This window comes from Chiloscyllium plagiosum, chromosome 1, assembly GCF_004010195.1.
Source record: "Chiloscyllium plagiosum isolate BGI_BamShark_2017 chromosome 1, ASM401019v2, whole genome shotgun sequence".
NCBI classification, from domain to species: domain Eukaryota; kingdom Metazoa; phylum Chordata; class Chondrichthyes; order Orectolobiformes; family Hemiscylliidae; genus Chiloscyllium; species Chiloscyllium plagiosum.
The window spans coordinates 140,119,703-140,134,917 of NC_057710.1; the positions used below are offsets into that span (position 1 = coordinate 140,119,703).

The 15,215-nt window shown below is 38.3% G+C and overlaps 1 protein-coding gene across 2 annotated transcripts in view; it reads left to right on the forward strand.

The window, feature by feature from the left end:
* Positions 1-10,270, forward strand: part of klhl2 (kelch-like family member 2) — a 147,828-nt gene extending 137,558 nt beyond the window's left edge. For both annotated transcript variants that reach the window (XM_043698470.1, XM_043698465.1), the window contains 4 exons: positions 2,865-2,993; positions 4,243-4,383; positions 4,483-4,626; positions 9,159-10,270. In XM_043698470.1, coding sequence (XP_043554405.1) covers positions 2,865-2,993; positions 4,243-4,383; positions 4,483-4,626; positions 9,159-9,187 — 443 coding nt within the window. In that variant the 3' untranslated portion in view covers positions 9,188-10,270. The remainder of the gene's footprint in view (positions 1-2,864; positions 2,994-4,242; positions 4,384-4,482; positions 4,627-9,158) is intronic.
* The last annotated feature ends 4,945 nt before the right edge of the window (positions 10,271-15,215 follow it).

Genomic DNA, 15,215 nt, shown 5'->3' on the forward strand with positions numbered 1-15,215 from the left:
TAATCGACTGGAGACAGTCAGGTTTACAATTGTAAAGAAAACGGAGTTAACATTTTGGGTCCGGTAACACTTCCTCAGAGGTTCTGAGGAAGGGTCACCGGACCCAAAACATTATCTCTGATTTGTACCAACAGATGCTGCCAGACCTGCTGAGCTTTTCCAGCAACTTCTGTTTTTGTTTCTGATGTACAGCATCCGCAGTTCTTTTAGGTTTTTAAAGGTTTACAGTCATTTTATTCAAATGACACTGGGATAGTATCACTCCGGTTAGACTGGAGTAAAGCTATGAAGAAGATAGAAAAACTGATTATCTTTATACCGTAAGTATTTAATTATTCAAGGTTCAGTGTTGCTTCAAACAAACATAAGAAATGAATGTCCATTCTGGGTCAGATTCATCTTATCCAAGATGTTGGTGTTACTCCCATTCCCCATCACTGTCTGTTACCACCCAATTCCAAATCCCTCCTGGCTCTAAGGCACCTCTAGAATGATTTATTAGCATTAACATATTCCTGCCACTGATCCAAGGTTCATTAACTGATGTCTGCTTTTTACTTTTAATTTCAAAATTTAGAAATACTTAAGTATATTTAACCATTATAGTCTAAATTCACTGATTTATTTTGACCGTATACAAAATTTTGTCAAAGACTGTGGATGCTGAAGATCTGAAACAAAAACAGAATTTGCTGGAGAAACTCAGTAAATCTGGCAGCATCTGTGGAGAGAAATCGGAGCTAACATTTTGAGCCCAGTGAGTTTCAGAATCTGCAGATGCTTCCAGACCTGCTGAGTTACTCCTGCAATTTGTTTTTATACACATCATTCTGCTGTAACGTGCGTTTCATTAACACATCTGCTGTAATGCTATTGACGAATTGGGGACATTGTTTCTAAAGCATGAACTTTTAAAATGTGTGTTGGCTGTAACGCGATTACATCGCCAACACTTTAAAGTGCTGTTTCTAAAGAGTGATTTTTCTACAATGTGGGGTTTTGTAAGAGTGCAACCATTGTGTTATGGAAAAAAAACTACCTGTATATAATCTCTGGCTCTCAGCAACAAAATACGTGCAGTTGTATGTTTCTTTTCAATATTTAAGCTTTACAGCTTCCAAGAAAACTTAATTGTTCACACCAAGGCTAAACTAGAAAAGGTTAATAACTTCTTTATTACAGGAGTGACATTTAATTAATTTTATGGTTATTGAACTGCTATGGTGTGATTTGTCATTATAATTGAACATTTACTGCTATTGTTCTATAATTCTAAGCAAGAATTATGTAATACCTTTTCTATCACTGCTGAAACTGACTATAAGGAATCATGGTCTCTTAGTAACATAACTCATTTGATTCTATAAAATGAAGGATTACCTTTGCACCCATCCAGTCAATCAGCTTTACTAAGTCCCAAATGATTTGCCAAGTCCAGTTTGCTTTTTTTTTCTGTTCCTCTAGCCATGTCCCCCGCGTATGCCTGATAATATACCGCCTGTGCATAGTCAATAAAGTCAAAAAATATTCTAAAGATGTAGCATTATGGGAAAGACTTCTGCTCCTGTAAACTTTGTTCAGATATAGTGCATTTATTGTCTCTCAATTTTCTGATCCCAAATCTGTCTTCTGCTTGCTGAGGTACAGTTCACCAGACTCTGAACAACTATAATATCTCACTATGACCCCTTTCATTATGCTTGTACCTTGCTGTTGAGAAAGAGGTAACTGGATAGCAGTCCAGGGGGATCATTAGCAGTCTTCGCTCGATTTATAAGTGCTGATAACCTGCAATAAAACCACAGATCTGCTAACTTAACTAGACTGGGACTGAGCCAGTTCCTTCCTGATCCATCAGTCAATGGTACTATTTGCCTTAATCAATTGAATAATTGTGGGCAAATATCTAGTATAGAGCTTTAATGCAGGGTATGTAATCAGTCATCTCTCTCGAATAAGAGACTGGTAAATCCATGTTGATACCAAATTCCTGGTGTAAATTGCAGTCATCCTTCCGACTCTTCTATATGGCTCCAAAACCTTGACTATGTAGAGATACTACCTCAAGGCATTGGAGAAGTACAGTTAGTGCTGTTTGTGATGGATTTCCCTTACCAGCTAGGAGGACAGGTGTACGACTATCCGTGTCCTTGAAGAAACCAGTAGCACCAGCATCGAGGCTATGATGGTCCAAGATCAGCTTTGCTGGGCTGGTCAGGTATTTGGGATGTCTGGGACTGTCAAGGTCAATTATCTTTACCCACCTTAAGGAAGGCACTTGGATGGGAACTGAGGGAGCAACTCAGAGACTCCCTGAAGGCTTCCTCAAGAAGTCCAACATAAATGCCAATGTGTGTGATACCCTCGTTCAGAAGAAACTGACTGAAGGAACCTCTTGTCTGAAGGGATACAATTCTTTGAGAATACTGGTAACAAGAGGAAGTATGGAAAGGAACTGGAGGAAGGAATGACCACAGTTTCAAGGCTACAGAACAATTCTTCCACCTTGAAACACCTACCAAATTTGTGGTCAGAGATGTGGGTCTTGGATCATGCCTACCATGCACAAGGACCCATGGCCAGTAACATTGGGTGATACTCATGAGTGAGCTATTTATGACGCTGCTGAATGAGAGAGCAGCTTCTGGTCCATCGTGACTATGGTGACTTTCCCATTTTAATACCTCAAATTTTGACAAAGTGGTTTACTTTGTAGTAAGTAATACTGAATAATATTGTTGAAGGTAATTCTCAGTATCGTCCGAAAAGAAAACCTATAAACATTGGCAGCAAACCTCCCAGGTATACCTGAAATGTAAATTCATATGATCATTAAGACAAATTTCTTTGCACATTTTTGCTAGGTGTGTTGTATGCTGTGGGTGGCTATGATGGGGCATCACGACAATGTCTCAGTTCTGTAGAGGCCTACAACTCAGCAAAAAATGAATGGACCTACATTGCTGAAATGAGTACAAGGCGCAGTGGGGCAGGTATGAAACTGGAAATTACAGTTCACGCTCTACATTTTATCCCATTCAATTATTTTCAGCGTTGTGGAGAAAGAACACTATATTGCTTTAATTAATAGCTGTCAAAGATCCTGTATATGAGGAAATGGATGGCCTCCCTTTGCTGTATCTTTGTATGATTAGATAAAAACCACCCCATTATCTGTTATAACTCATGGAGAGATGCTTTATAACAGTATCTTAAAACTCATTATTTTCTGAATTCCCTGCATGTAACAGTCATGGGACGAGATTTCCTCTGTGGTACTGTAGTTTTATAAAATTGGTTATACACAGGAAATGACTTTGGTGTTTTGTACTTAAGATAAGTTGTAAGCTCCCAATAGAGAAATTATGCATGATCTTTTCTCTGAAGTTTTATTATCTTGGAGTGCAATTCAATTTTTGGAGCAATGCTATGAGGGAATGCTAAATTGTTACAGGTGCACTCTTTCAGATGAGACTTTAAACTGTTACCCCATCTACCCTAAAGTCAAAGCAAATGGTCCCATGGAATTACTTAAACAAGAGCTAGAGAGTTTGCCTAGTTTCTGGCCAGCCTTTGTCTTGGCCAATATTCATTTCTCAATATATTTATAATCTTTACCGCCTTACTGCCTGCAAAATGGCTCCTATATTTGCCTAAATTAAATTTGTGTTTACACTTTAAAAGAACTTTTATTCATTTTGAAGCATCTTGAGACATTCTGATATTGTAAAAACATGGCTGTATAAGTAAACAATCTTTTGTTGTGCGCATTGGAGTAAATGACAGAGGGTTTAATTTTATTTGCAGTGCAAGGCATCTGACGTTGCTGCTGTGCTCTCTAAAGCGCAGTTCTCATTTTGATGTTTTGTCCTGTTACTCAACAGGGTCCCATCTTGTACTGGTCAAAAAAATGTTATTCAAACAAGACAAAGCCAAACTTGTTAAATTGGCTAAATTATTTTGTTTTTTTAAAAATATATAATTAAAACCAACTTAAAAATGCAATGGGTTAAAGTATTCAAAATAATGTTCTTTGCCTCATTCCTGTCTCCTGGCACCTGGTACCCGAGGTCCTGGCCTAATTAAGTATTAAGCAAAACTGATTCAAAACAGCGACAATGAATCCTGCAGGGGTATATTTTCTGAATTTTGGAGTTACCAGATTTTGGAAATCTCCTGACTTTCGACATAGGTGGCTAAGTTTTTAAGGCAATAAAGGGCACCTTGTTTGCATTATTGCAGGTGTGGGAGTTCTAAATGGTCTACTCTACGCAGTTGGAGGTCACGATGGTCCATTGGTGAGGAAAAGTGTGGAGATGTATGATGCCTCTGCAAATACCTGGAAGCAGGTTGCCGACATGAATATGTGCAGGAGGAATGCAGGTAGAATTGCCCAAGTAAAAGTATTTTTATTTTTGTGCACAATTCAGGAATAAACAACTAACCTGTTGTTATTATTTCTACCTCCTTAACCCCTGGCAGGTGTCTGTGCTGTAAATGGTCTGCTGTACGTAGCCGGTGGGGATGATGGCTCCTGTAACCTTGCGTCTGTGGAATATTACAACCCAGCATTAGATAAATGGATACTTCTACCACAGTGTATGAGTACAGGAAGAAGTTATGCAGGTTAAGAACCTTAATTTATTGGCTTTTTCATCTTTATATCTCTGCAGCTGTGTTTTCAGCACTCTTTCGGTGATATTTTTACAGGCCACCTTGGAGAGTTCTTTCCACAAATTGACAAATAGCCTTTCTACCATATTTGTGTACAAGCTCTCCCTCTGCAGGTTTGATGAAGCATTGCAGCTTTCACCTTTTGGTGTTTGACACACGCAATTAGTTCAAGATTATTTTTCATTTTATACCTTTACTCCCATATATTTCTGGTTGATGAATGATCCAGGTATTTTACTACATGTTTAAGTGGCTGATGTTGGGAAATGTGAACTTCCATCCTTTTGACAAGCTACAAAATGAAGATTTTATTACCAGATTTTAAAATGGATATTACACGTAAATGTTGAGCTTTGGCCATATAGATGTTTCTGCGAATTAAAGGGTTATACTATAGATGAGGTCATTATCTTTTACTAGGGTGAGTGAAGCACTGCAGTGAACTTTGCCCATATCCTGGGACAACACGGGCATGATTATTTTCTGATTTTTATTTCCTGTTTTCTGGGAGTGGTTGTGGCTTTGGATGTGTTTCTCGATGTGGCATATGACTTGATGTGAAAATAAGCACAGCATGACTCTGTTACACTTGCTCCATTGTCTAGTGTTAAGGTATGTTGCACAGTCCCCAGAGAGACAGATTAATTTCAAAAAGAAATTTGGAATTGAAGTGACTAATAGAGAGGAAAGCACAAAATTTCAGACTTTTACTGTGATAACTGCATTAAAAGCAACATGGGTAAATACTATTCAATAGCCATCTTGTACTCTCTAATATTTCTCAAATTCTCCATTTCATTTTTAACATATTCAAAAATCTCTTACTTTAGTTATTCTTTATGCTGTTCTTAATGGATACTTCATTCTTTGTGAAACAGCCACAGTTATTCCTGGCTCCTGAAGTTTGCTTTAGTTCCTTTCCCAGCCTGATTACTTCTAATCCCAAACCTGACTTTCAGTGTGAGGGAAACTTTGGAACTCAAGTTAGGTAAATATTTCCACCTCCTTTGTATCCCCTCAAATTTGTCATCTAAAATTTGAGTGCAAACCCCTACTTGTTTTTGGTCTGGTAACTAAAAGAGTCGACATTTTCTCGCTTTAGTGCAGGCCTGGTTCCCTCCATCCTTCTCTCTCTGTGACTAAGAATGTGGAAGACTGTCTGTCTTGTGCCTGAGAGTTTGAGATATCTTTTGAAATCCTTCAAACTGATAACTGCAATGAATTCTACATCTTTTCCGTTCTCAAAGCTCATCTTAGTTAGAATGTGAACCGCATAGACGTTGTATCCAGGCAGAAATGCTAGTTACTTATCCTCTGGGCACCCAATTCTATTGGAATTAAACAGGTAGTTCAAAGTACAGTTTCTGTTAAAGTCTGACATTCCTAACATCACTCTGAGAGACTTGGAAACTAACAGTTTCTACTCAGTTGGATTACTGCTGTTGCCACTGTCTACAGGAGTATCTATCTTGTCTCTTGGGTCCCAAGGCTGCTTGTTGAGAATTTGAAGCAAGACAGGTAACCCCACCACTCCATTTTAGTTTAAATCCAAGATACCGACCTAAAATGTAACAATCATAAATGTCATAGTCGCAACCAAAACTAAAATTGTCAGGGAACAATCAGCTTTTTCTCTGAAACTGTCTACACAGTTTCATGCCTCTTTTGACAAATGGTCAGGTCTGTATCACTCATGGATGTTGTAGATTCTAGTTTTTGCCATTTTCCATAAATACCAGCTTTCAACAATAAACATTTAAATACAATTAAAATAAAAATTGCAGGTCATGGAACAACTGTGACAAGAAAGAATTAACATTTCAGCTTTATGAACTTTCAGTAGAACTGTTATTTATCTTTTGTAAGATTTTATTTATTTCATTCAACTTTCGTGAATCTCCTTTGCACCCTCTGTAGTGCAATCAAATCCTTCCTGTAGTGTGGTGACCAGACTGCACACAGTACCCGAGCTGTGGCCTAATCTAACCTAAGCTCCAACATGACTTCCCTGCTCTTATAATCTGTCACTATCATTCAGCATGGTGCCTGTGTTGCCTCTTTCTATCTTTCCTACTCTTTCCCTATGAACGTACAAGCTAAGCAGAAGTAGGTCAGTTGATCCTTTGAGTCTGCTCTGCCATTCCATAAGATCATGGTTGATGAGTTTGTATTTTGAATTCCACATTTCCATCTGATATCCTTAGGTTAATTCCATTGTCTAACAAGGATGAATCTCCACTTTTAAAAATATTCAAATGTTCCACCTCACCAGCTTTCTGAGGTACAAGAGTTCCAAGGTGTCTCAAGCCCCTGAGTGGGGGAAAAAAAATCTCATCTGCTCTAAAAGGGTAAACGTTAATTTGTAAACAGCGCTGCTAAGTTCTGGACTTGCCAATAAGAGGCACCCTCCTTTCCGAGGCTGTGCAAAGATCATTCAAGATCTCATACAATTCAATTAACCTTAAGTCTGAAACTCCAGTGGAAACAAGCCCAGTCTGCCCAGCCATTCCTTTCGTAAGATAACCTACTATTTACAAGTAAACCTGCTCAGAGCAGCCTCCAGTATATTTACTTCATTCCTTAAATGAGGAGACCAGAACTACACATAGTACTTCAGATGTGATCTCACCAATGCCATGTAAGTTGGAGCACAATTTTTAATGATCTTATCCAACATTTTTTTCTTGTTCACTTTTGCTCGTTATTATTGGAGCTGTTTCTCTCTCTCTCTCTCTCTCTCTCTCTCTCTCTCTCTCTCTCTCTCTCTCTCTTCCGCCCCACCCCCAATTCTTTCAGGCAGTCAATTCATCAACTTATTTGATTTGATTAGTTGAGAATAGATTTGTTTCACAGCCAGTTCCGAGAGACCTAAAAAGCTTGTTCAACTCATGAAAGTAGCTGATCCAACATAGTGTTGAACAAGAATTAGGACATTCTGGGCTACAGTTCCTTAACAAGCAATATCAGTGGTATGCTGAATATTTTACATAATGTCAGCGACACAACAGTAAGTTTACATTAGTAGAGGCTAAGATGATGGATTGGTGTTAATACTGCGCTGGGATGAGTTTTTTTTTAATATATTGTACCTTCAATTTATCATACTGGGGCTATGATGTACGTGACCAAAATCAAAATTAAGCAGTTCTGAAGAAGTCATACTGAAGTCGAAACGTTAAACTGCTGAGTTTCTCTAGCATTTTCTATTGTTGTTTCAGATTTCCATTCTTGCGTGCAATTATAATTAATTTTGGTCAAACACACAGATGGAAAAAAAAGTGTAGATCATTGTGCCTGAAGAAAGTAAGGGACAGCCTTGAAGATAAACAATACATTTTCAATGTGTAAGCAGTAGTTAGAAAGACTGAGTACATTTAAAAAGCAGAACAAAAGTAGTTGCGGGACAAATGTCAAAAGGAACTAGAATGTAGATATGTGGGAATGAGTGTTATTAAATAGTTGTTTCGTGTGTCATTGTTTAAGAGAACAAAACAACATCGCTTTAAAAAAGACCTTTCCAGTATCAAAAGACGGATTTCAGCAGAGTTGGGTAAGAGTGCATTGTAGACCAGCACCAATAACAGTTTCAATTCTCATATCAGCTCACTAACTCTTAAGAGTCTGCTTCCTCATCTTCACTATCATAAAATCAAGGCATAAGTTTGGTTAAGTGATCCTTGGGCAAAGAAGAGAGTGACATGAAGAGTGTGAAGAAAGAGAATCAGCTAGATAGTTTGTGAATAAATTAATTTCATAGACAAACCAGCCTTTTTATATCAACAGTATACTCAATAAATACTTGGTCCAGAAGATCTGGACCTATAAGTCTTGACTGGGGAAAAAATAAGTGAAGCTTTAAACAGACATTTTTCAAAAATGTATTAAGTTTCGGCACCCATGGATCAGAAAGTAGCAATGATTTGGTCATTGTTTCATGTTCTATTTCATTGCAATCAAAATGTAATGCCTATAAAGATGTCCATCTTTTCTTTCTCAATATAGGTAATACCAAAAAATTCATCAATTTGTTTGCCCCCAAGAAGGTTGAAGCACACATGAAATTATATACCAATGTATTTAATGTCTGTTCTGAAGATAATCTTGTGTTACTGTCACTTTGGATTTTGTTTGAAATTTTCAATCTACTCAGTTCTGAAAAATGGAGTTGCTGTGTTCCTCTTTAATTTCTTACTGGAAGCATCATGTGCTGATGTTACAGCATGACTTCAGTGAAGTATTTTGCAGAGTGTCAGTACTAATTCTCTTACTCTGTTTGGAGTGCATGTTCCTTGTCTGCCGGATCTGATAGGTTTTCCAGCTTCTTTTCCCTGTGACAGGATGTTATTACAACAACTGGGCTTACTAACTTTGTCCCTGTCCTTTGTTCAAACAAGAATGCATGGGTTATTTCCAATTTCTGTCAAACCATCCTTTGTTTTGATCCCAACATAGGATTACAACTAATTGTTTCTCTCTCTTTCTAGGTGTTACAGTAATTGACAAACCTTTATGATTAAAGTATGCTGGAAACGTTGAACACTGGATTCTGCATTGAAATGGTATTTCATGAAGTAGCTCAACTTTTTAGCACTTCTTTGATGACCACATTAGAAGCGAGCATTTAACGCAGTGTGGAAGAGGCCAGACAACAATGTCTTGTCAGCAAGAATAGAAGATTAAGATGATTGCACTTGATGGGAAGCACTACGTGGAAAGGGGCTACATTACAGCTTTTAGCAAGTAGTGTTGGAATGGAGCCTTGAAGCATAGGATTTGAAAATCAAAAGCTGCTATAGAAATACTGACATATGTCGGGCAAGATTGATTTGTGCCATGTGAAACAAAGCAACACTTTGTTCTGGACACTACAGTTAATGGCTTCATAAAACTCGTGAACAGCAAACAGAATAATGGTTACAATTGTATAGTGGCAAATAAATTGGTTCCATATGTCTAACTATGGAGATTGATGTCTAAGTTGCCAACAGTTACATTTTGATTACAGGACCATAATTTTGTCTACCTTTTGCTGTTATCAGCACTTGACTTAAGACTTGTTTAAATATTTAATTTATTTTTGGTTCGGTATTGAAAAAAACAGTAAAGAGTGATAGTATTTGTAGGTATTGAAAGTTTAACACTGAGTTATCAATCGTGGAGGGGAAAAAAAACTACCAAAACTTTTAAATGCATTTCCAATTTTAAACTAATGCAACTAAGTGAGTACAGGCTGGTTTTAAAATGTATGTTTGTTATTTGTTTCTATTAAATCATGATCATGTTTTGATGCATTTCTACTTTTCTGTGACTCTTGGTTTACTTAATATTGTTCTTGGCATGAAGAATAGTGTTGTAAGTTTACATTATTAAATGGTATGCATTTTCCCTGAATTGCATGTTGTGTTGCCAGTATTCAGTACAATTATGTACTGGTTACATTTTGCTGCTTTTATTTGAGTAACACTTGCCAGTTATGTTTAGTGTTCTGCTTAATTGCTGTAAGGAATATGAACACTAAATAATTTATTTGTTTGGCAGTGGGGAGAGTACAACTGTTTCTGCATTATTCAAATTGTTTAAATAAAAAAATTTATTGTGTTTAATTGTAAAACTCCTTTTTTTGAAGAAAATAGGATCCATTTTTCTAGAAATTTAAAGTTATTAGGGATAATTGAGAAAGCTGGATTTGACATGACCTTAAGTGTTCATGTGGCAACGTTGTATATAAAACATGGTGGAAAATGGAAAGTTGTAAGTACCATTGCTAAAAATTCTCAAATATTGCTTATTGTAGGGGAATGGGTCTGGGTGGGTTGCGCTTCGGCGGGTCAGTGTGGACTGTTTCCACACTAAGTAATCTAATCTAATCTAATCTTATTTTAACTGTATATTTTCTTTCTATTGGGCACATCTTGAATATTTGAGAAAGCTCACCATCAGTGCCATTTCCAAACTACAGTCTTAAACTCAATCAGTTTGGAGTTTCTGTATGTTGCAGATACTCAGCCACTTTCCTTAGGATCACACTTGACCTCTATAAATCTGTTGAATAAGAGATTGTCAAGAACCAGGGCTAAGGGCGAGCAACTGTGTGCAGTTTAGGGACAACAAAATTGCAAAGTACTTCCCCAATTTTGGAAATAATTTTTTTAACATTTTTTTTTCTAAATAAAGATTTTCTAAAGACACAGAATTAAAATTATAAACATTACGTCAAAAACAATGTTTTTAAAATAAAATAATTTATTAACACACTGGAATATTTTCAGGTCGGTGCACAAATTATAACTGCCGTGACAGCACGGGCATCACGGTGGCTCGGTGGTTAGCACTGCTGCCTCACAGCACCAGGGACCCGGGTTCAATTCCCGCCTCGGGCAACTGTCTGTGTGGAGTTTGCACATTCTCCCTGTGTCTGCGTGGGTTTCCTCCCACAGTCCAAAAATGTGCAGGTTAGGTGAATTGGCCATGCTAAATTGCTCGTAGTGTTAGGTGCGTTACTCAGGGTTGAATGTAGGGGAATGGGTTTGGGTGGGCTGCACTTCGGATGGTTGGTGTGGACTTGTTGGGCCGAAAGGCCTGTTTCCACACTGTATAGAATCTAATCTAATCTAATAACTTGATTTGACTTTCTAAAATTCAGACATTGAAAATTAAATGCCATGAGGGCGTGGAGTATAAAGGTTGGCAAGTCATGTTACAGCCGTATAAAACTTCAGCTCAGCCATAACTTTGAGTTCAGGATGTGGAGGCTTTGGACTGGGTGTGAAAGGGCTGAGCCAGGATGTTACCTCGATTGGTATATATTAGCTACAAGGAGAGGTTGGACAAACTTGGATTGTTTTTGCAAGAGTGTCAGAGGCTGAGGGGGGACCTGGCAGAAGTGTATTTCATAACTTAAGGCATGGATAGGGTGACTAGAGTCATACTGCAGGGAATCCAACTCATCTGTGCCAACCCAAGCATCCCAGTCTGACCTAGACCCATTTGCCAGCATTTGGCCCATATCTCTCAAAACCCTTCCTATTCATAAACACATCCAGATGCCTTTTAAATGTTGTTTTTGTACCTGCCTTCACCACTTCCTCTGGCAGCTGATTTCAGACATGCACTCAAATAGTTGGATTTACCACCACCCAGCCCCATTTTCTTCCACACCAAAGTGGGAATGACAAATACTAGAGGACGTAGATTAAGGTGAGAAGGGAAAGGTTTAGCGGAGATGTGTGAGGGAAGTCTTTTATACAGAGGGTGATAGGTGCCTGGAATATGCTGTTGGGAGAGAAGATAGCAGCAGATATGCAAGCAACGTTTAAGAGGCATTTAGATAGCCACGTGAACAGGCAGGGAAATGTAAGCAGATGGGATTAGTTTACAATGACATTATGGTGGGCTAAATGGCTTATTTCTGTACTGTTCTATGTCTATGTTCTAAGCAATCTACTAATGAAAGTAACTCATTTTTTTGTTCAAGCTTGTTATGAATGTTGGCTGTGAATAGTTGATAGCAGGGAAGGTAGCAACATCTGAGAACGAATAACAAGATGATTCAGTCACTGTGGAGGTACATGTCTTCCTACTAAGAAAATTACCTAGTATTGTGCAAGTTCTTTTTAATTTGGTTCTGACCAGTATCATTCACCATTGATTGACAGACTTGTTATCTCCATGCCCATAACCTCTGTTATAAGCAGATCTTCAAAATGATCTCTAGCTGGCCTAGTCGCCATCTAATTACTATTGTGATAGTTGCTCTGCTATTTATTTTACAATGTTCCCAAGTTACCTTGTAGATGTTCAAATTAAGCGTCATTTCAGTGAAGTTGGAATTGATATAATAATGAGCTTTTGGCACAAGCTATGGATTTGTGGGGAGGGCACAAATATTCCGTAAAGGGATATGGACAGGTTAATGAATAGGCAAGAAAGTGGTAGATTAAGTATAACATGGGGGGGTGGGTGGGGAAATGAGTCTGAGCACTTTGGATACAATAGAAAAACAATTTATCAAAAGGTGAGATGGGCAGAATGCTATGCTGCAGAGAGATCTAGATGGCCTTGTACATGAAATCACAAAACCTTGGCATCTGGAACAGCAGGTAATTAGGAAGGCAAATTGAATCTTGGCCCTTATTGCCTGGGAAAGGGGTACAAGCTCCTTACAGGGATGTACAGGGCATTGATGATTTCACACTTGGGAAACTGTGAACAGCTTTCCTCTTTTTATTTGAGAGAATATGCTTGTGTTGGATATATTATTCACCAGGCTGACTCTGATTTGAAAATTGATTAATGAGAAAAGTTTGAGCAAGCAAGATTTATGCTCATCAGAGTTTAGATGTATCTGGTGATCTTATTGAAACATGTTGCACTGAGGGAATTTGACAGTATAGATAGATAGTGACACAATGTTTCCCCTCTTGTTTGGGAGGTGAGGGGGGGACAGAGAGAATGGAGAACGAGGGCCGCAGTTTAAAAACAAAGAGCATTCCACTTAAAATTGAGATGAGGAGCAAAGTCTTTTGGAAGATCATGGAATTTTCAGTTATTTAGTGCAGAGTCTGAAGGAGAAAATCAGCTTCTCATCATAGATAGAGTCATAGAGCCGTACAGCCCTTTGGTCCAACTCATCCATGCCGACCAGCTATCCTAAATGAATCTAGTCCCATTTGCCAGCACCTAGTCCATATCCCTCTAAACCCTTCCTATTCATGTACCCATCCAGATGCCTTTTAAAATGTTGTAATTGTACCAGCCTCCACCACTTCCTCTGACAGCTCATTCCATACATGCCACCACTCTTTGCGTGAAAATATTGCCCCTTAGGTCTCTTTTATATCTTTCCCCTCTCACCCTAAACCTATGTCCTCTAGTTTTGGACTCCCCCGCCCAGGGAAAAGACTTTGTCTATTTATCCTATCCATGCCCCTCATGATTTTATAAACATCTATAAGGTCATCCCTCAGCCTCCAATGCTCCAGGGAAAACACCTCCAGCCTATTCAGCCTCTCCCTATAGCTCAAACTCTCCACCCCTAGCAATATCTTTGTAAATCTTTTCTGAACCCTTTCAAGTTTTACAACATTCTTCCTATAGGATGGAGATGAGAATTGCATGCAATATTCCAAAGGTTGCCTAGCCAGTGTCCTGTACAGCCACAACATGACCTCCCAACTCCTATAAGAGAAAGTGAGGACTGCAGATGCTGGAGATCAGAGCTTAAAAATGTGTTGCTGGAAAAGCGCAGCAGGTCAGGCAGCATCAAAGGAGCAGGAGAATTGTCGTTTTGGGCATAAGCCCTTCAGGAACTCCCAACTCCTATACTCAATACTCTGACCAATAAAGGAAAAGCATACCAAATGCTGCCTTCAGTATCCTACCTACCTAAGACTCCACCTTCAAGGAAGTATGAACCTGCAACTCCAAGGTGGTTTAGGAACACTCCCCAGGACCTTACCATTAAGTCTATAAATGCGGCCCTGATTTCTCCTCTTCTATGCTCCTGGATTTCCTTCCTTCCTTGGTCACAGGTAGCCTCCTAGTTTTTGAACACCTCATGTGTCAACTGGTAAAACCAAACCTAAACTTTATAAGGCAAATAGAACACCATTTGCAGACAACCAAACAGTACTTGGTCAAACCTCCAGGAATATCTTTAACCTGACTTTTCAACTAAAAGGATTCATTTTTCCTCTTCAATCTGGTGCATATTCTAATATCAGTCATACAAACAGTACTACTAAGCTTTCTCTAAGGTTAAGTGCTCACGAGAACTAGACTGGTACATAAAGTTAGAGTTTGATAGATGAAATGATGGTCTAAAATGGAGGCAGATTTCAATATATGCAAGTGAGAAGTGATCTGTTTTGTACCAAAAGTAATTAAATCTCAGTATTTGTTGAAAAATTAGGCTTGGCAGAAATATTAATAGATGCATTTACACAAATCACTAAAATGTGATTGTCTATGAAAATTCTAGAAGATTAATGCAATATTAGTATTTAAAATTAAAAGGGTAGATAACTGCATCCCTCCCAATTTGTGTTCTGTGACATTAGTATACAGCCATGGTTCAGCCACACATCTGGACGGTTTTTGAGATTGTGCACCTTTAAAAGGTATTGACCTAAAATACTGTAGTTCAGATACACTTTGATCACGAAGAAAAATAACAAAAACAGCTTATTTCACTTGAAATGTAGACGTTTAAGAGCAATTTGATTTGAATCTTTAGATTTTAGAAAGGAATTGAATGGATAGAATCTTTTTTTCTCTGCTGTGCTGGGGAGTCCAGGATGGGAGGCAGGCAAGAGCCACAAACATTTTCCAGCTCTGATTTTCAGTCAAGAAACAAGTTAGAAAACAGTAAAGGGTAACAAGACTCAAAGTTAATTGTTACAGGACCTGTTGAGTTTCTTCAGCAAAGTGTGTTTGTCCACCCAAGGGGTGAATACAGGAAGTATTCGATATTTGAAATGTGAACTTTGATTTCTCTTCGCAGATGCTTTTCCAGCAACTTGTTTTTGTTTCTGATTTACAGC